This window comes from Cheilinus undulatus, linkage group 20, assembly GCF_018320785.1.
Source record: "Cheilinus undulatus linkage group 20, ASM1832078v1, whole genome shotgun sequence".
Classification (NCBI taxonomy): Eukaryota; Metazoa; Chordata; class Actinopteri; order Labriformes; family Labridae; genus Cheilinus; species Cheilinus undulatus.
In genome coordinates, this window is record NC_054884.1 from 27,224,116 (window position 1) to 27,238,138 (window position 14,023).

Here is a 14,023-nt window from a genome sequence, read left to right on the forward strand (position 1 = left end):
TAACTGTTTAGCCAGCTAACTATGGCATCCTTTGTTTGTAATGATGATTTTTCCAAAAAACTCCAATGACTGTTTCCCCACATTATACTTTCTACTTTAGTAGCCCAACACATTAAACTGTGTTGGCATAATTGGAGACCACAAACTCAGATTTCAATATATCTCAGGCCCATATCAGCTTTATGATATTGGTCCAAAAATCATAAAGATGATACCTTAAGCTTTAAAAACATTTAGCATTGATGGTTTAGTTTCGCTCCCCTTGAGGCCTGGAGGCATTGCCTCCTTTCCCTCCTGCCATTCTCACTCTTCTCAGTTTCCCAAGCATAAAAAGCCCCAAAATACATCTCAAGAGTGTAACAGATGTTTTCTTTTAACTTTAAAATCGTCATTATAGCACTTTTTCCATCTATTTGGAATAAAACAACCACACAGGCAGTGTTGGATTCATTGGAATATGCACAGGTGGTGCTAAATACCCCAGAGGATCCCATGCAGCAGTGATACAGTGAAATAAATACATTCACTTGTTTAACCTCCAAACAGGCGAGGATGCTCCAAAACAGAAACAAAAAAAAAACAGTTGTCTGATTTCTACCCAAACATACACTTTCTCAGTGGCAGTTTGTTTTCTTCTCTCGTCCTGAAATTGCACTATTGTGAGCACTTTGGGAGGAGATGGGCTCGGTGATACCGTGGGTATCTATTTCAGAGAGAGTAGTTTTCCTCTCACTGTGGGGAAGCCGGTTTGCTGTCAGACTCTCCACTCGATGATATGTACAGAGGTTTGGAGGAAACTATGAACTCTCCTCTCGCTGCAGGAGCACTTCCTCACACTGTAAACGTCAATATTTCAGGATAGAGTGGAAAACAAGCCGTCCTTTACTGCTGCTGCTGTACTGCAGCTGTTTTTTCTTCTTTCCAGGGTTAATTGTCTGCATTTAAGTGTTTTTATAGCTTTGGGGTGTCTCTGCAGCACAAACAGAAGCTGTGAAAGAAAAATGGTGTCTTTGCAGGATTTAGTGCACTGTCAGAGCAGGTTTAGCCGCAGATGTGCAGATGAAGTCGTTTCTAAACTACAGAGCATGATTGTCTCTGAAGAAAGCTGTATTCTCGGGACGCCGCGGCCCCCCCGTCCATCTTTGTTTCCTCTTAAACTGAAGAGATCTTTGACTAGGGCGTAAATGTTGGAGGACTGTGTCACCCAGGGGAAGAGGATAGAGGGTGGAGGGAGCGAGGGGTCTCTTGGCCACTAGTTTAGGTTTGATTGGTGGGTTTTGGCCGGAGAAAGGGGAACATCTGTGGCGTGGCGGTGCCAAGCTCTCCATGTGACAGCCACACTGGTGGGACCAATTGTTCCGAGTGCAGAGAACAGTAATCACTTCAAGCCCAAGTGTTGGTGCTCTGTGTTATTTTTTTCCTCCCCCCTCCTCTACGTTTTCTCCCTCCTCCCCCCCTTACCATCCTCGGTGCACTGATTGCGTGTGTTGTCTAGCTTCCAGACTCATCTAAATTTAGCATCTGTGGATGTGCACGCTTCTCCAGGAGTCTTTACCCGCTACGAGGGATTAATACACTCTTATAGCACCTATCACGCCTCCTTTAACAAAGACGTGTTGTGTGGAACAGCCTCGGACAAAACAAGACTGGTTTCATCCGGCCCCTGTCAAACACTGGCTTTGTAAATTGATATGAAAGCTGCCTTATCAAATCCTGACCTCTGCTGCCCCCTAAAGAGCAGACTATAAACAAGCACTGCATGAAGAGCTGTCTCTTCTTCTTCTCTTCTCCCAGACTGTGAAATCAAAGCACACAGACGTGTTAAGAAAGCAGCCGCTCACTTTAAGCTGACAAACCTCTCTATTTACCTTTCATGCTGTGGAGTGGGGGGTCCATTTGTTCCTGGTTTGTGCTCTGCAAAGGCTTGTGTGCATTATCTCCTCAAAGGGAATAGATTACTGCAAAGCTGAGGTGCTGCGTCTGCTTTTTTTATGTATGAAATGATTCAAATTGAGAAGGAATGACCAACAGGGAGATAATATGGCTAAGCGGAGTGGTCTATTTTTCAGTTTCCTTTGCTGCTGCACAGCGTGACAGAAAACAGGGCTAGTGTGCGGGCTGCTGGGGAATGAATGCCATAAAGGGGTGCCTGTAGGTCAAGGAGCCTGTTGTCAGATAAAGTCACAGCACAGCTCAGGGCTGGATGCTGGAATAAGGCCTTCCTCAGCTATTTGTGCAGACAAACAGGGAGATTTATTGCACTGAGTGTCGAGGAGCTGCTGTAAAAACCTGGAGAGGGAAGAGGAGGCCTAATGGGGACACACACCCCCTCAGTTCCTAAAACCAGAGGCTCTCAAACTTTTCAGACCATGCCCCCCCCCCCCCCAAAAAAGTGCCAGAGACCAGGACCCCCACTGTACCTGAAGGTGGTTGAACATAGCCATGCACAATTCGGAATAGTCATGTGCAGACAAGGCCGTCCATAAAGGGGGATACATGAGAGAGCTTTCTGGCACCCAGCCAAACTGGGGGACCATGGAGGCCAGCAAAACCATGATCCATTGTAAAGTTAAGATGTGTTATCCATATTTTTTATTTAACTTTTTTTTTTTAATTTTATTTTCATTTGGAAAAGCAAGACATTACACTTTCCACTGCATTTTAACAGAAACAGACTTTCCTCGTTTCACCTTGAGTTTTTTATCCACTAGTCAGTGGCCTCCTCTACCAGGAAGTAGGGACGGCTTTGACATAAGTCAGAGAGTCTTTCAGCGTACGCTTTCCTACAAAAAAAACAACCAGTTTATCAAAGAAACAATCTTTTTTTATCATTCGTGTAGTCAATAGCTTTCTTAAAAATGTAAATCCCCTTTGTTAAAAAAAGAATTGAAATAATTTAAAAAGTGCTACAATGGGTTAATAATGGCAAAAAATGTTGGAAAAGATGGTGAAATTGGATTTTAAAAAGTAGCAGAAATGGTTTAGAAGTGGCAAAAATTAGATAAAAATGGCAAAAAGTGGCAAAAATGCATGTGAATAGTGGTCAAACGGAGTTAAAATGGCTTAAATTGTTTTAAATTGGCAAAAATGGGTTAACTGAGAAAGAAAAAATAGGCAGATGCTGGCAGATTGGTAAATTAGTAAGAATGGGTCTATCAAATGGTGAAATGAGGTCAAAATGGGAAAAAATGAGTGAAAAAAGTGGTTAAAAGGGGTTAATAGTAGCCATAATGGGTCAACAGAGGCAATATTAAGCTTAAGTGGCAAGAATTGGTTTAGAAGTGGCAAAAACAAGGGAGCAGGTGGCCTAGTGGTTAAAGGTGCTCCCCATATACGCAGGCGGCCCTGGTTCGAATCCGGCCTGAGGCCCTTTACCGCATGTCTCTCCCCCACTCTTGACCCTGTTTCCGACTCTATCCACTGTCCTCCTCTATCTTATAAATGCCCAAAAATAAATCTTTAAAAAAAAAAAAAAAAAAAGTGGCAAAAACAGATAGAAAAAAAGTGGTGGAAAGATTTAAAACCAACAAAAATAGGTGTCAATGGTAAAAAATGTGTTAAATTTGGTAGAAAAAAATGATAAGGAGTAAAGATTTTGACAAAATTGGTGTAAAATTGCAACAGTGTAATTTAAAAAATATTCGTAGTTTTTTATTAGTGCAACTGGAGACCCCCTCTCAAGGGGGTCCCGACCCCAAGGTTGAGAACCACTGCCTTAAACCAACAACATTAGGCATCTTGGACTAGTCTAACAAGATAGTGGTGTTAGAATTACAACCACAAGTCCAAAAAAAGCTAACATGTAAATAAAGCAGAATGCAATGATTTGCAAATCTCATAAACACGTCAGATGTTGAAACTGAGACTTTTGACTATTTCATAAAAATCATTACATCATTTTGAATTTGATGGCAGAAATATGTAAACCGTTGGTCCCTATCCTCTTTAGTTCTCATGACATGGTGTTTTCAGTTTCCAGAAAGAATTTCATATTTTGATTCATGTGACCACAGAACAGTTTTCCATTTTGCCTCAGTCCATTTTAAATGAGCTTTGGTCTTGAGAAGAAAGTGGTGTTTCTCAATTGTGTTCACAAATGGCTTTTTCTTTGAATTATCCAGCTTTAACTTGCATTTGTGGATGGCATGGCAAACTGTGCTGACTGATAGTGATTCCTGAGCCCATGCAGTGATTTCCAGTAAAAAAAAAAAATCATGCCTGTTTCAAATGCAGTGTTTCCTAAGGGCCCAAAGAGCAGAAACATCCAATATTGACCTTCTGCCTTGTCCCTTGCACACACAGATTTTTCCAGATTCTCTGAATCTTTTGATAATGTTATGTACTGTAGATTGTGGGTAATTTAAAGTCTTCGAATAATTTTATTTGAGAAATTGTTCCAAAAAATTTGTATGCAGTTTTTCCGCAGATTGGTGAACCTCTGCCCATCTTTACTTCTGAGAGACTTTGCTTGTTACAAGGCTCCTTTAGCGAGTTTTAATGTGTTCCACTCAATTTTCTAGCCTTTTGTTCCCTCGTCCCTAATTTTTTTAGTTGTGTGGCTGTCTCAATGTCATCTGCTATTTTATATATGTTCTATTGTGAATAAAATATGGGTTCGGGAGATTTAAAAATCATTGCATTGGTTTCGTTTACATTTTATGCAGTGTACCAACTTTTTTGGAATTGGGGTTGTATTACCACTTAAGGCTTCTGTCCGTACTCTGCTTTCTTTTTTAATCTCAAAGCTTATGTATCAAATGTTGCAATTCCAATTTTTTGTCAAATAGATGTCCATCATCATGACCATCTTTATGTTGAATTTGATACTTTTGAGAAATACTTACATCCCTATGAATATCCTGATTTGCTCGGGTTCCATCTTCTGTTAGTATAATGACTCATTTTTTTAAAACAGCATGTTACATGGTCAATTTTCTAAGTGAACTGTGCTGCACTCTATCACATTCCCATATTGTCTATTTCTCTCTTCCAGCACTTACAAAATCCAGCAAATTTCCAAACAGCAGCGACCGAGTTGCTGGACTGGTGTGGTGACCCCCGAGCCTTCCAGCGCCCCTTTGAGCAAAGCCTGATGGGATGTCTAACGGTAAGTTGCCAGCACTGACCCTCCTCTGCAGTCTCTCGCTATAAGGTTCAAGGACAGTGGAAGTGCTGCTAAAACAACTGCTGCATTGGCTGTTTCCATGACTCCCTCTGGGATGTGAGGGAAATCAGTGTTTAGCTTCCTGAGCTTCACTGAGGTCAGTGGAAAATAAAAAGCATTTCACTCTGTAGAAACTACCGAGAATCAGTCACCTTCCAGTGACTTCAGTAACAGTTTGTGCTCTGGCTCATGAAATCGGCACACTGGAACATGAAAAGGAATGCAATAACGTCCTCAAACCACAAAGCAATCAGTGCTTACAGTGAAATACACAATACACAAAGCCCTTTATTCCCTTCCTAAAACGCCTGGAGGCTTTTGAGTAATTGAATAATTAGTATCCCATGACATTTAAAAAAAAGACTTGACTGTTTAGAGACGTTTACTGTAAACAAAGATTGAGTTTGGCCAGAGTGACTAAAACCGTGAGAAGAATTTGTGGGAAGATGATCTCACTCTGAGTTGATAATATTACATAAAAGTGTAACTTGAATATTTTTTCATGTTCTATTTGATATCCTACATAAATCCAATATGTCTCTCTATTATCTCTAACTTAGAAAGATTTGTTGACAGCAGCCACAGTCATATCCATGACAGATCAGCTTCTTGAGGAACATGCAGCCAAGATACTGTTCATAACTGAGCACCTCATGGTTCATCCTAATGTCAGTGCTCTACATTCCCATAGAGTCCTGTGCAGAGCGTTTAGGCATGTTTGGGCCAGAATTTGAGGCTTAGGAGCATGGGAAAGTAATAATCTGGAAAAAAAAAGAACAAAGTCCACACCTTTAGGGCAGAGTAAGAGGTGGATGTGGCAAGTAGGCATGGCCTAGGGCATCGTTTCCCAACCTGGGGCCTGGGCACCCCTCATACCTCTGCTATGAGGTTGTCAAAATCAGATGTACATATATGTATATTTTAAACCATTATCAAAAACATAATATATTAGGGCCAACCTAAAAAATGAAAAAGATCTGTTCATTTTGTGAAAAAAAAGCCAACATTTTAGGGGGGAAAAAAATCAAAATCTTTTGAGATTCTAAATTTGTACATTTCAAAGATTTCAAACTTAGTTCAGAGTTTAAAAACTTGGAAATTTACAAGTAAAAATTTCACATTTCCAATTTTAAAAGTCTCAGATTTTGAAGCAAGAACCCAAAAAATGGCAAGTTTTTGAAATCGTAAATTTACAACAGTGTAAGGCATGAAATTTACAGAAAACCAAACTAAAAATAGTGGTTGGATTTTCAACCTTATACTCTCAAAACTTCTAAATTTTAGTTCAAGCCCATTTTACAACTTTTAAAGTAAAAATATACTTTTTTTCTCATAAATTAAACACTTGAAAATTTTGTTTTCTTCTTGAATATAAACAGATCTTTATTGTTATTATTAATATTATTATTATTATTGTTATATTTTTTCTATTATTTTAAGAGTGGTCCTAATACACTGCTGTGATAATGGATAGTTTGCATACATCTTTTATTAAGAAAAAGTGTATGTAGGTATCTTATGTTGGGATTTTGTCAATAAAACAGTAAAAACCGATGTTAAATATTTCTAGGTGGGTCCTGGCGGGTCTTTGCTTTCCTTAGATAGGAGGAAAAAAGGTAGGGAACTGCAGGCGTAGGATACTGTCCAGGTGGGTAGTAGGGTTGCTACATACCCCTGGTCATGGCAGGGACATACCAGGTGTGAAAAGGCAGATTCCGCTGAGCTTGACTTTAGCTGCAGAGTGACACACGTGTGTCAAACTTATTTGAATTCAGGCCTCAACAAAAATGACTCTCCATACGATGTATATACTGAACAGTAACCCATAGATGTGGTTTCATTGATGATCTTAAAATGAGGGAGAAAAGCTGTTAAAGCTTGCCTGGTTAATGCTGTGAGCTACTTGCAAGCTTCCTGGGATCACTCAAGCATCTTTAACAGCTTTTCTCCCTCATTATGTTAAATTCACCAATGAAACCAAAATACTGTTTTGTAAAAACACCAGCAAGTAGCTGCTGACATGTCTGTCCTCTTCTCAACCTGGATATGCCTAATGGGACCACAGTGTTACAGGGGATGGGGGAGTTAGGATTCCACATTGAATTTGCAACTGATGGCAGAGAATATACGGATGTGTCTTTCTCCTGTCAGTCCGAACCATAATGTGCTGTTACATACACATTTCCATACCGCCTGCAGCAGCAGATCTATATTGCTCCCAGTGGTGCAACTTGTGACCCTGTCGAGTGAGCGTGGCTGCAGAAAACAAAGCAACCTGAGAGATTTGTACTTGAGCACCACGATGAAACTGCTGTGACACATCCCTCCATTCAAGTGATTGTTTGTGTTACCGCTTTAATGTGCGGCAGCAGGTGCCTTTTCCTCTATTTCACCAATTCAATTTGTTTCCAGCCGTGAAAACCTCAAGGCTTTTCCTTTTAGTGTATGGGTTGTAGAGACCTTAGCGTGAGCCACACAGGGAGTCTGATGTGATTGTGAAATTACTCGGTCTCACACTGTAATGGTAAACACTTCACTTTGCTGCCTGCACGGTGACATTTTGGTGATGTCACACGAGTGAAATGAAACTTCTTCAGTGAACTGAATATGCTGGAGTTAAGTTTGATTTGCTATGAGGCCAATCTAGTGAGTGAAATACACAACTTGCATGAAAAAATACAAAGAAACAAGAATGAATAAGCTTCAGCTTGGTCATGTGACCTGTCAGTCAACTTCTACAATTATGTTAGAGTTAAAAACATTCAGATTTTTACATTCAGAATAAAGTCAAGCTCAGTTAGGCGATAGACTACTGTCCTATTATCTACATGTGCTGATCCAATACAGAGAAATTACATTAAACATGATTTCAGTCAGATGAACATGTTTTAATTTCAAAAGTCTAGTTTTAGCTTGATTAATGCAATAATTCAACTTTTTCTACCTGCATGTAAGCATTATTATATTTTGCACTTATATTCATCAAAGTTCCTCCGGGAAGTTAAACTTCCTGTCATGCAATGTAGAAGTGTCTTGAAAAAAAAAAGCATAAAACTGAATCAATAAAGGCAATATACTCTCTTATGATACTTAATTGTTTGCAATTATTACAATTGTTCCCAAAAATCCATAATTTTTTTTTTATCAAATTCCAAAAAAATGTATTCCAAAAAGTTCCATGAAAATTCCCCTGAGCATTTAAAACAGATTTCCTGAAAGTTACATGACAATTTTTTAAAATTCAAAAGGATGTAAACCCCCACCCCCACCCCAAAAAAATCCCAATCAAATTCCCAAAATTCCATGAAAATACCTAAAATTTTCAAAGCAAATCCCCCCACAATATTCAAAAGAAATTCCCAAAACCTACAACTGCATTACAAAAATTTCCATGGAAATGCCTGAAAACTTCCAAACACATTTGCCTAGACATCCTAACAAATATCCCAAATTCCTGTGAAAATGAAAAAAATCAAAAGCAGATTTCACCTGAAGCTTCAAATGAAACTCTACAAAAATATACAAATATATTTTCCTAAAAATACATACAAATTTCCAATCAACTCCCTCAAAATATCCAGACAAATTCCCTAAAATTTCCGTGAAAACTCCGGAAAACTTGATAGCAAATTCTCAGCATTTTAAACAAATTGCTAAACTTCAATAGACATTCTGGACAAATATCTAGAAAAATAATAATAATATGCAGAAATTATTATTATTATGATGTTGGAAAGTCAAAATGTAATGTCCTTATATGTACATGAAGGAGGTTAAGTCATCTTAAACATTAAAGTAGCGATTGAATTGCAGTTATATTAGAGGTGAACTCAACTCCAGTTTCAAAATATGTTCCTGTAAGTATTTAAAAAAATTGATGTAAAATGGACAGGGATATTTATGAAGCGTTTCATGAACCAGTCATTAGTAATATAGGTACTTTCAGCCCAAATAAGAGCAACTAAACTTCTCTGCTCACACTAAATTTGCCTTTATGTTTGCAAAGACTCTGGAAAAGGTGCCTGAAGTGGATTTCCTGATTTATATAAAAATGTTAACATTTTTGAAAAGAAGGATAGATTTGATAATGTCAAAAGAAGCAAAGTCTTTGAAAATTAAACAGGAATAGAAAAAAGTGTAAACAGTAGCCTCTGATCAGCACCATAAACCAGCTCATTTGTCCAAGCTGATCCAACAGCGTGCCTCAAATCACTGCAGCCTGTTTTACTAAAAATACCCAAAGATCCAGAACTGCGTCAATAGGCAACTAACAGTTTGTCTTGTTGAGAATTAACCAAATAACCATAAGGAAAATAACAGATGCTAAATTTTGCAAGTATGTTAATTGTATTTCTTAACAGAATTTTCACTAAAATTCTTCTGCAATGAAAATGCTAATTCAAACAAGCTGAACTGTGAAAAACCTGTTGTTGTCCTAACACATTTGACTTGAAACGTTAAAGTTCGGTTGAGCCTTTTATACAGTATCTATGGTAGACAACCCACCACTGCAGCTCCACACTGTGTACAATTAAAGCCCTGAAATTAGAAGTAGTTGTTGTGCCTGCTAACACTAGAATTACCATTTAGCAAACTATCCCTCACAAGTTTAGATTCTAATTAGACAGCATATGCACATATATCTTTTTCTTAATGGGTGATTCCTATAAATAAAGGCCAGATATATACATACTCTGTTCTGGTGTCAGCTCAGGACTATACTTACAGGAGATAATCACATGGTGCAGAGAGCTGCGTTTCAGCTGTACTACCCTCGGGCTTGTCTTGAACTTCGGAGTCTGACAGCAGGACCGTGGCTCTGAAAAACCCGAACAGGGAAAAGAATCTGTTTGCAGTGGGGCGCATTGGTCCTCACGGGCCTCAGGATGTCCTAAAGGTCTAGATGGCTTGAGCGGGTCTCTTTGAGCCGATAATGGCGATGGTAAATCAAAGCAACATGTCTCACATCAGGCTGATTTACATCCCCTCCTGTGGCATGTGGATGTTTCTTGTAATGTTTCCTCTCAGTAGGTACCGCTGCACTGGAGGCCAGGTTTTTAAATCGTCCTGCTGTCCATTGACTCATATGGGAATAATAAACTTGTAGCAACTTTATCCTTAAAGTTAAAGCTGGGCTTTGATGCTGCCAAACTTCACTCTTAAAGGAGAATTTAAGTTAATTTTCATAACTTAAACTACAGGAATGTTCTTCCATACTTTTGTCCATATAGTGTATGTTAAAGTCAGGAGCTTACTCTGCAGTACAAGGCGTGATTTTCAACATTTACCCACTCATAAATCCATTTATGAATAAAATAAACCAGGCACATAGATTCAACCATGATCCACTGTCACCACATATATTTGAATATAAAATGTTCCTTTCTGAAAAAAAAAAAATGGAAATGTAATGACTCTGCAACCTTGTTAAAGTTCTGCTGTTTTTCCATTTCTTTGTACTTGTCTCTTTTGGAGAACCGATAATGGAGTTGGCATTTTTGTGACCTTTTTCTAGGACTAAAGATTGAAAAAGATGAAATAGAAAGGATGAATAATGATAACAATTGAACTGCTAAACCTTCCAAAAACGTTGTCTGAAAAGACTAGTGGACTTTTTGTCAGTTTAGAATAAAATGAGCGATTTAATTACTGAAGAAAATGTATTCAGGTCCTTTCTTTTATGTCAGTAGCTGAAGGATATCCTAATATTTGTGTTTTCAGACATAACCTAAAGTTTTATGAGAAAAAACCTCACCTATCTTTACAAAAGAATGGTGTTGCTCACAGAAACCTGTGTCCTTTAGTAATTTCCTGAGTAGAATTGAGCCTTACACTGCAGTACAATCAATCATTGTCCTGACTGAGTGCCTCTCTTTGTCATTGTGTTCAGGTGGTCAGCCGTGTAGCAGCACAGCAGGGCTACGACTTGGACCTGGGCTACCGGCTCCTGGCCGTGTGCGCTGCCAACAGGGACAAGTTCACTCCAAAATCAGCAGGTAAGACCAGAGTTTTCTCAACCAGTGTCTCAGACCATCTGGCCATGCTAGTCTGTCTGGGCTCGAAGTTCCCATGTGCTCTTTTGGCAGCAACACACAACACATCCACACATTTTGGAACCGCGCTTTATAAGATCCTGGTTCTGCAAAAAGTCAATTTAGAACTTAAGAGTATTCTCAGGACATTCAGAACAATATTTCAACTGTTTAGAATTAGATTTTCCTTAGGGATGCAGTGATGCATCAGTTTAACATCATTTTTGGCCGATGTCAGCCCTGTTTACAAAAATCAGCCATCAGAAATTAACGTGGCATGGACAGATCTCAGTAGTTGATGTTCATCTAATGTGTCAAATCCAGTTATGCTGGCATCTCGTTCACCTGAATGCTGAATCAAATAAGAGACTTATTTACTGGGCAGAGGAAGTCACATGCTGGACTAACTCTGATCTGTTTTTATGGTCAAATGAGAGAAAATGTTAGCATAGGGGGAGTGTTGGACCAAAGGAACTATGGATAAAACCTCAGTGTCAGTACTGGTAATCAGCTTAATTATTATGTTTATCACAGACAGAGTAACGGGTGGCTTATGGGGCCTAAGCCTCCAAATGTTTTCTTAAAAACCCTGAATCTTTTAGGTTGGTTTAACGTATGTTGCTTATGAATTTTTTGATAGATAAATAAACAAAAAGATGTAAGACATAAAAGTATTGGGCCTTTTTGAACTCAACATGATTTAATATCTAGAGCCAAACTTAATAAAAAAAGAAAAGCCATTAAGAGCTTTGGCACTTACTGAAGTACAAAACATACACTGTACTTGTAGTAATATTGTTCTAAAACAGCAGCTCTCAAGTGTTCTGGTCTCAGGACCCACTACAACATCCATAACAACAAATTGCAACCCATATTTCTTATATTTTAAATCATGATGAAATACTTTAAATGAAAAATGGGGCTGTTTTGAATTGAGATGATGCAAAAGATGTTTACATTTCCTTCAAAATAAAAGCAGATCATCAACTTTTTGCCCCATTTATTTTCCAGGCACAAATCCACGGCCCACCTTTGGGACCCATCAGTTGAGATCAGCTGTTCTCAAAAATACAATTTTCAGCATCTTGGTGAATAAATCCATTTCTGTAACCATATGAGTTGCTTTTTATGTTCCCAGCCAGCTCTGCCATGTACTTTATAAAATTAACATGAGACATTTTTCAGAGGCTGAACTGAAAACTATTGAACTCCAGCATGATGCATCATGTTTTTAGAATGATACTTTTAGATTAAGAACATTTTGATATAAGCACTGATACATTTTTGCCCATATGATGCATAGATTTGTCATTTTACACCTAAATTTGTGTTCAAAATTGTAAAAATATAGTGCATATAACTCCCCAATAAGCTAAAAGTTTTAGGGACCTCTGGACTGTCTTTTGTTTGGGCTAAGCCCCAGATTTGGCCCCTGTTTTAATTCTGATAGTGACTTTCAGAATTAAAGTTGTCTCACCAGCCTCTGTCTGTGAGACGTAAAGCACCAGAGAAGTGCTGTTAGACATCCAAAAGCAAAATTATGATATCACTTTCCAGAGACGATATGCATCTGAAAGTTGATTCAGATGTTAGACGTTTCACTTTTTAGGCTTTATAAAATATATCCCTTGGGTTTTAAAGTCATGTTGCCTACTCTTTTGATCACAATATGTCATAATGCCCTTAAATACACCATCCATGAATAGGCGTGCTTTGACCTCTGAGCGAAACACAGGCTGAGGGAAGCATGTCCCATCAGTGTGAACACAGAGCTGAGAACAACAAACCAAGAGTAGGCTTGTCATTTCTCCCCTTTTTTAGCAAGGCATTAAACCACACTATTTAGCACTGGGTTTATATGATTTTTTTGCAGTATTCAGTACTGTGCAGAACTTTAAAGCATGTTTTGGCCAAAACTGAAGCTGAAGTAAGGCTTAGTTGTGGGGAGTAAGCCGTCTGAGGGAACCATTGGGCTGGAAAGAGCATTGACACAATCCCTGTAGTGCTCTAGATGTCCTTGCATATTACCAGAGGGTTGACAAAATAACACAGTCCAGACCTTTAGGGTGGAGTAAGGGTTGATGTGGTGAGTAAACATGGCCTTGGGTACCATCTGGGCGGGTTGTAGGGTCGCCACGAGCCCCTGATCTTGCTGTGGATGTTCCAAGGGCCGAAAACCACCAGCGGTCTCCAGACGTTTTGCAGGCCTGGACAAAAGGGTTGCCATGGAGCTTGCCTAGCATGCCTACGACTTATTCACGACTGAATGATGTATATATTACATTTTAATATAGCACTGTATCATCAGCGTAAAGTGTACAGCAGCATAATTCATCTGTCACACAAAATAAGAAATTTTCTGTATCAGAGACAAGTTCTTGCTTTACACAGAGCAGTCATCTCTGCACAGTGATGGATTATTGGTACAGAAGTACACTGCTACACTGTTGTTATCAAGCTGGAGAAAAAGCATGCTGAAGCTGGACTGGAATGAAGACATATTATCTGTCAGCGACTCGGAAGATAACAGGAATATTTTGTGCTCCTTTGCAGTTCCTGATTTGTGGTTTCCACCTGTCTTTGGTTACAGCGGGGTTGTGCAATTGCTTCTGTGCGCTTAAGTCAACTTGGACATTAAAGCTGGAGCCACATATTGTTTGAATTTTCCCTCTTGTTTGCCTCTTTTATTGATTTACGGCATCTGCGGTTTTATATCTTGGGTAATAGGTGGCTTCAAATCATGCGGTGTCACTCTTATGTCAGCCATGGGAGGAGGAATCATTCTCCGCCTGCAATTAACTCCCTCTGCCAAATGTTCTAATTCTAC

General features: G+C 38.9%; 1 protein-coding gene across 4 annotated transcripts in view; it reads left to right on the plus strand.

Moving 5' to 3' along the window:
- LOC121528260 (zinc finger MIZ domain-containing protein 1-like) overlaps positions 1-14,023 on the plus strand; it is a 189,769-nt gene that overhangs the window by 132,736 nt on the left and 43,010 nt on the right. For all 4 annotated transcript variants that reach the window (XM_041815595.1, XM_041815594.1, XM_041815597.1 and 1 more), the window contains exons 6-7: positions 4,994-5,107; positions 11,055-11,160. In XM_041815595.1, the coding sequence (XP_041671529.1) occupies positions 4,994-5,107; positions 11,055-11,160 (220 nt within the window). The remainder of the gene's footprint in view (positions 1-4,993; positions 5,108-11,054; positions 11,161-14,023) is intronic.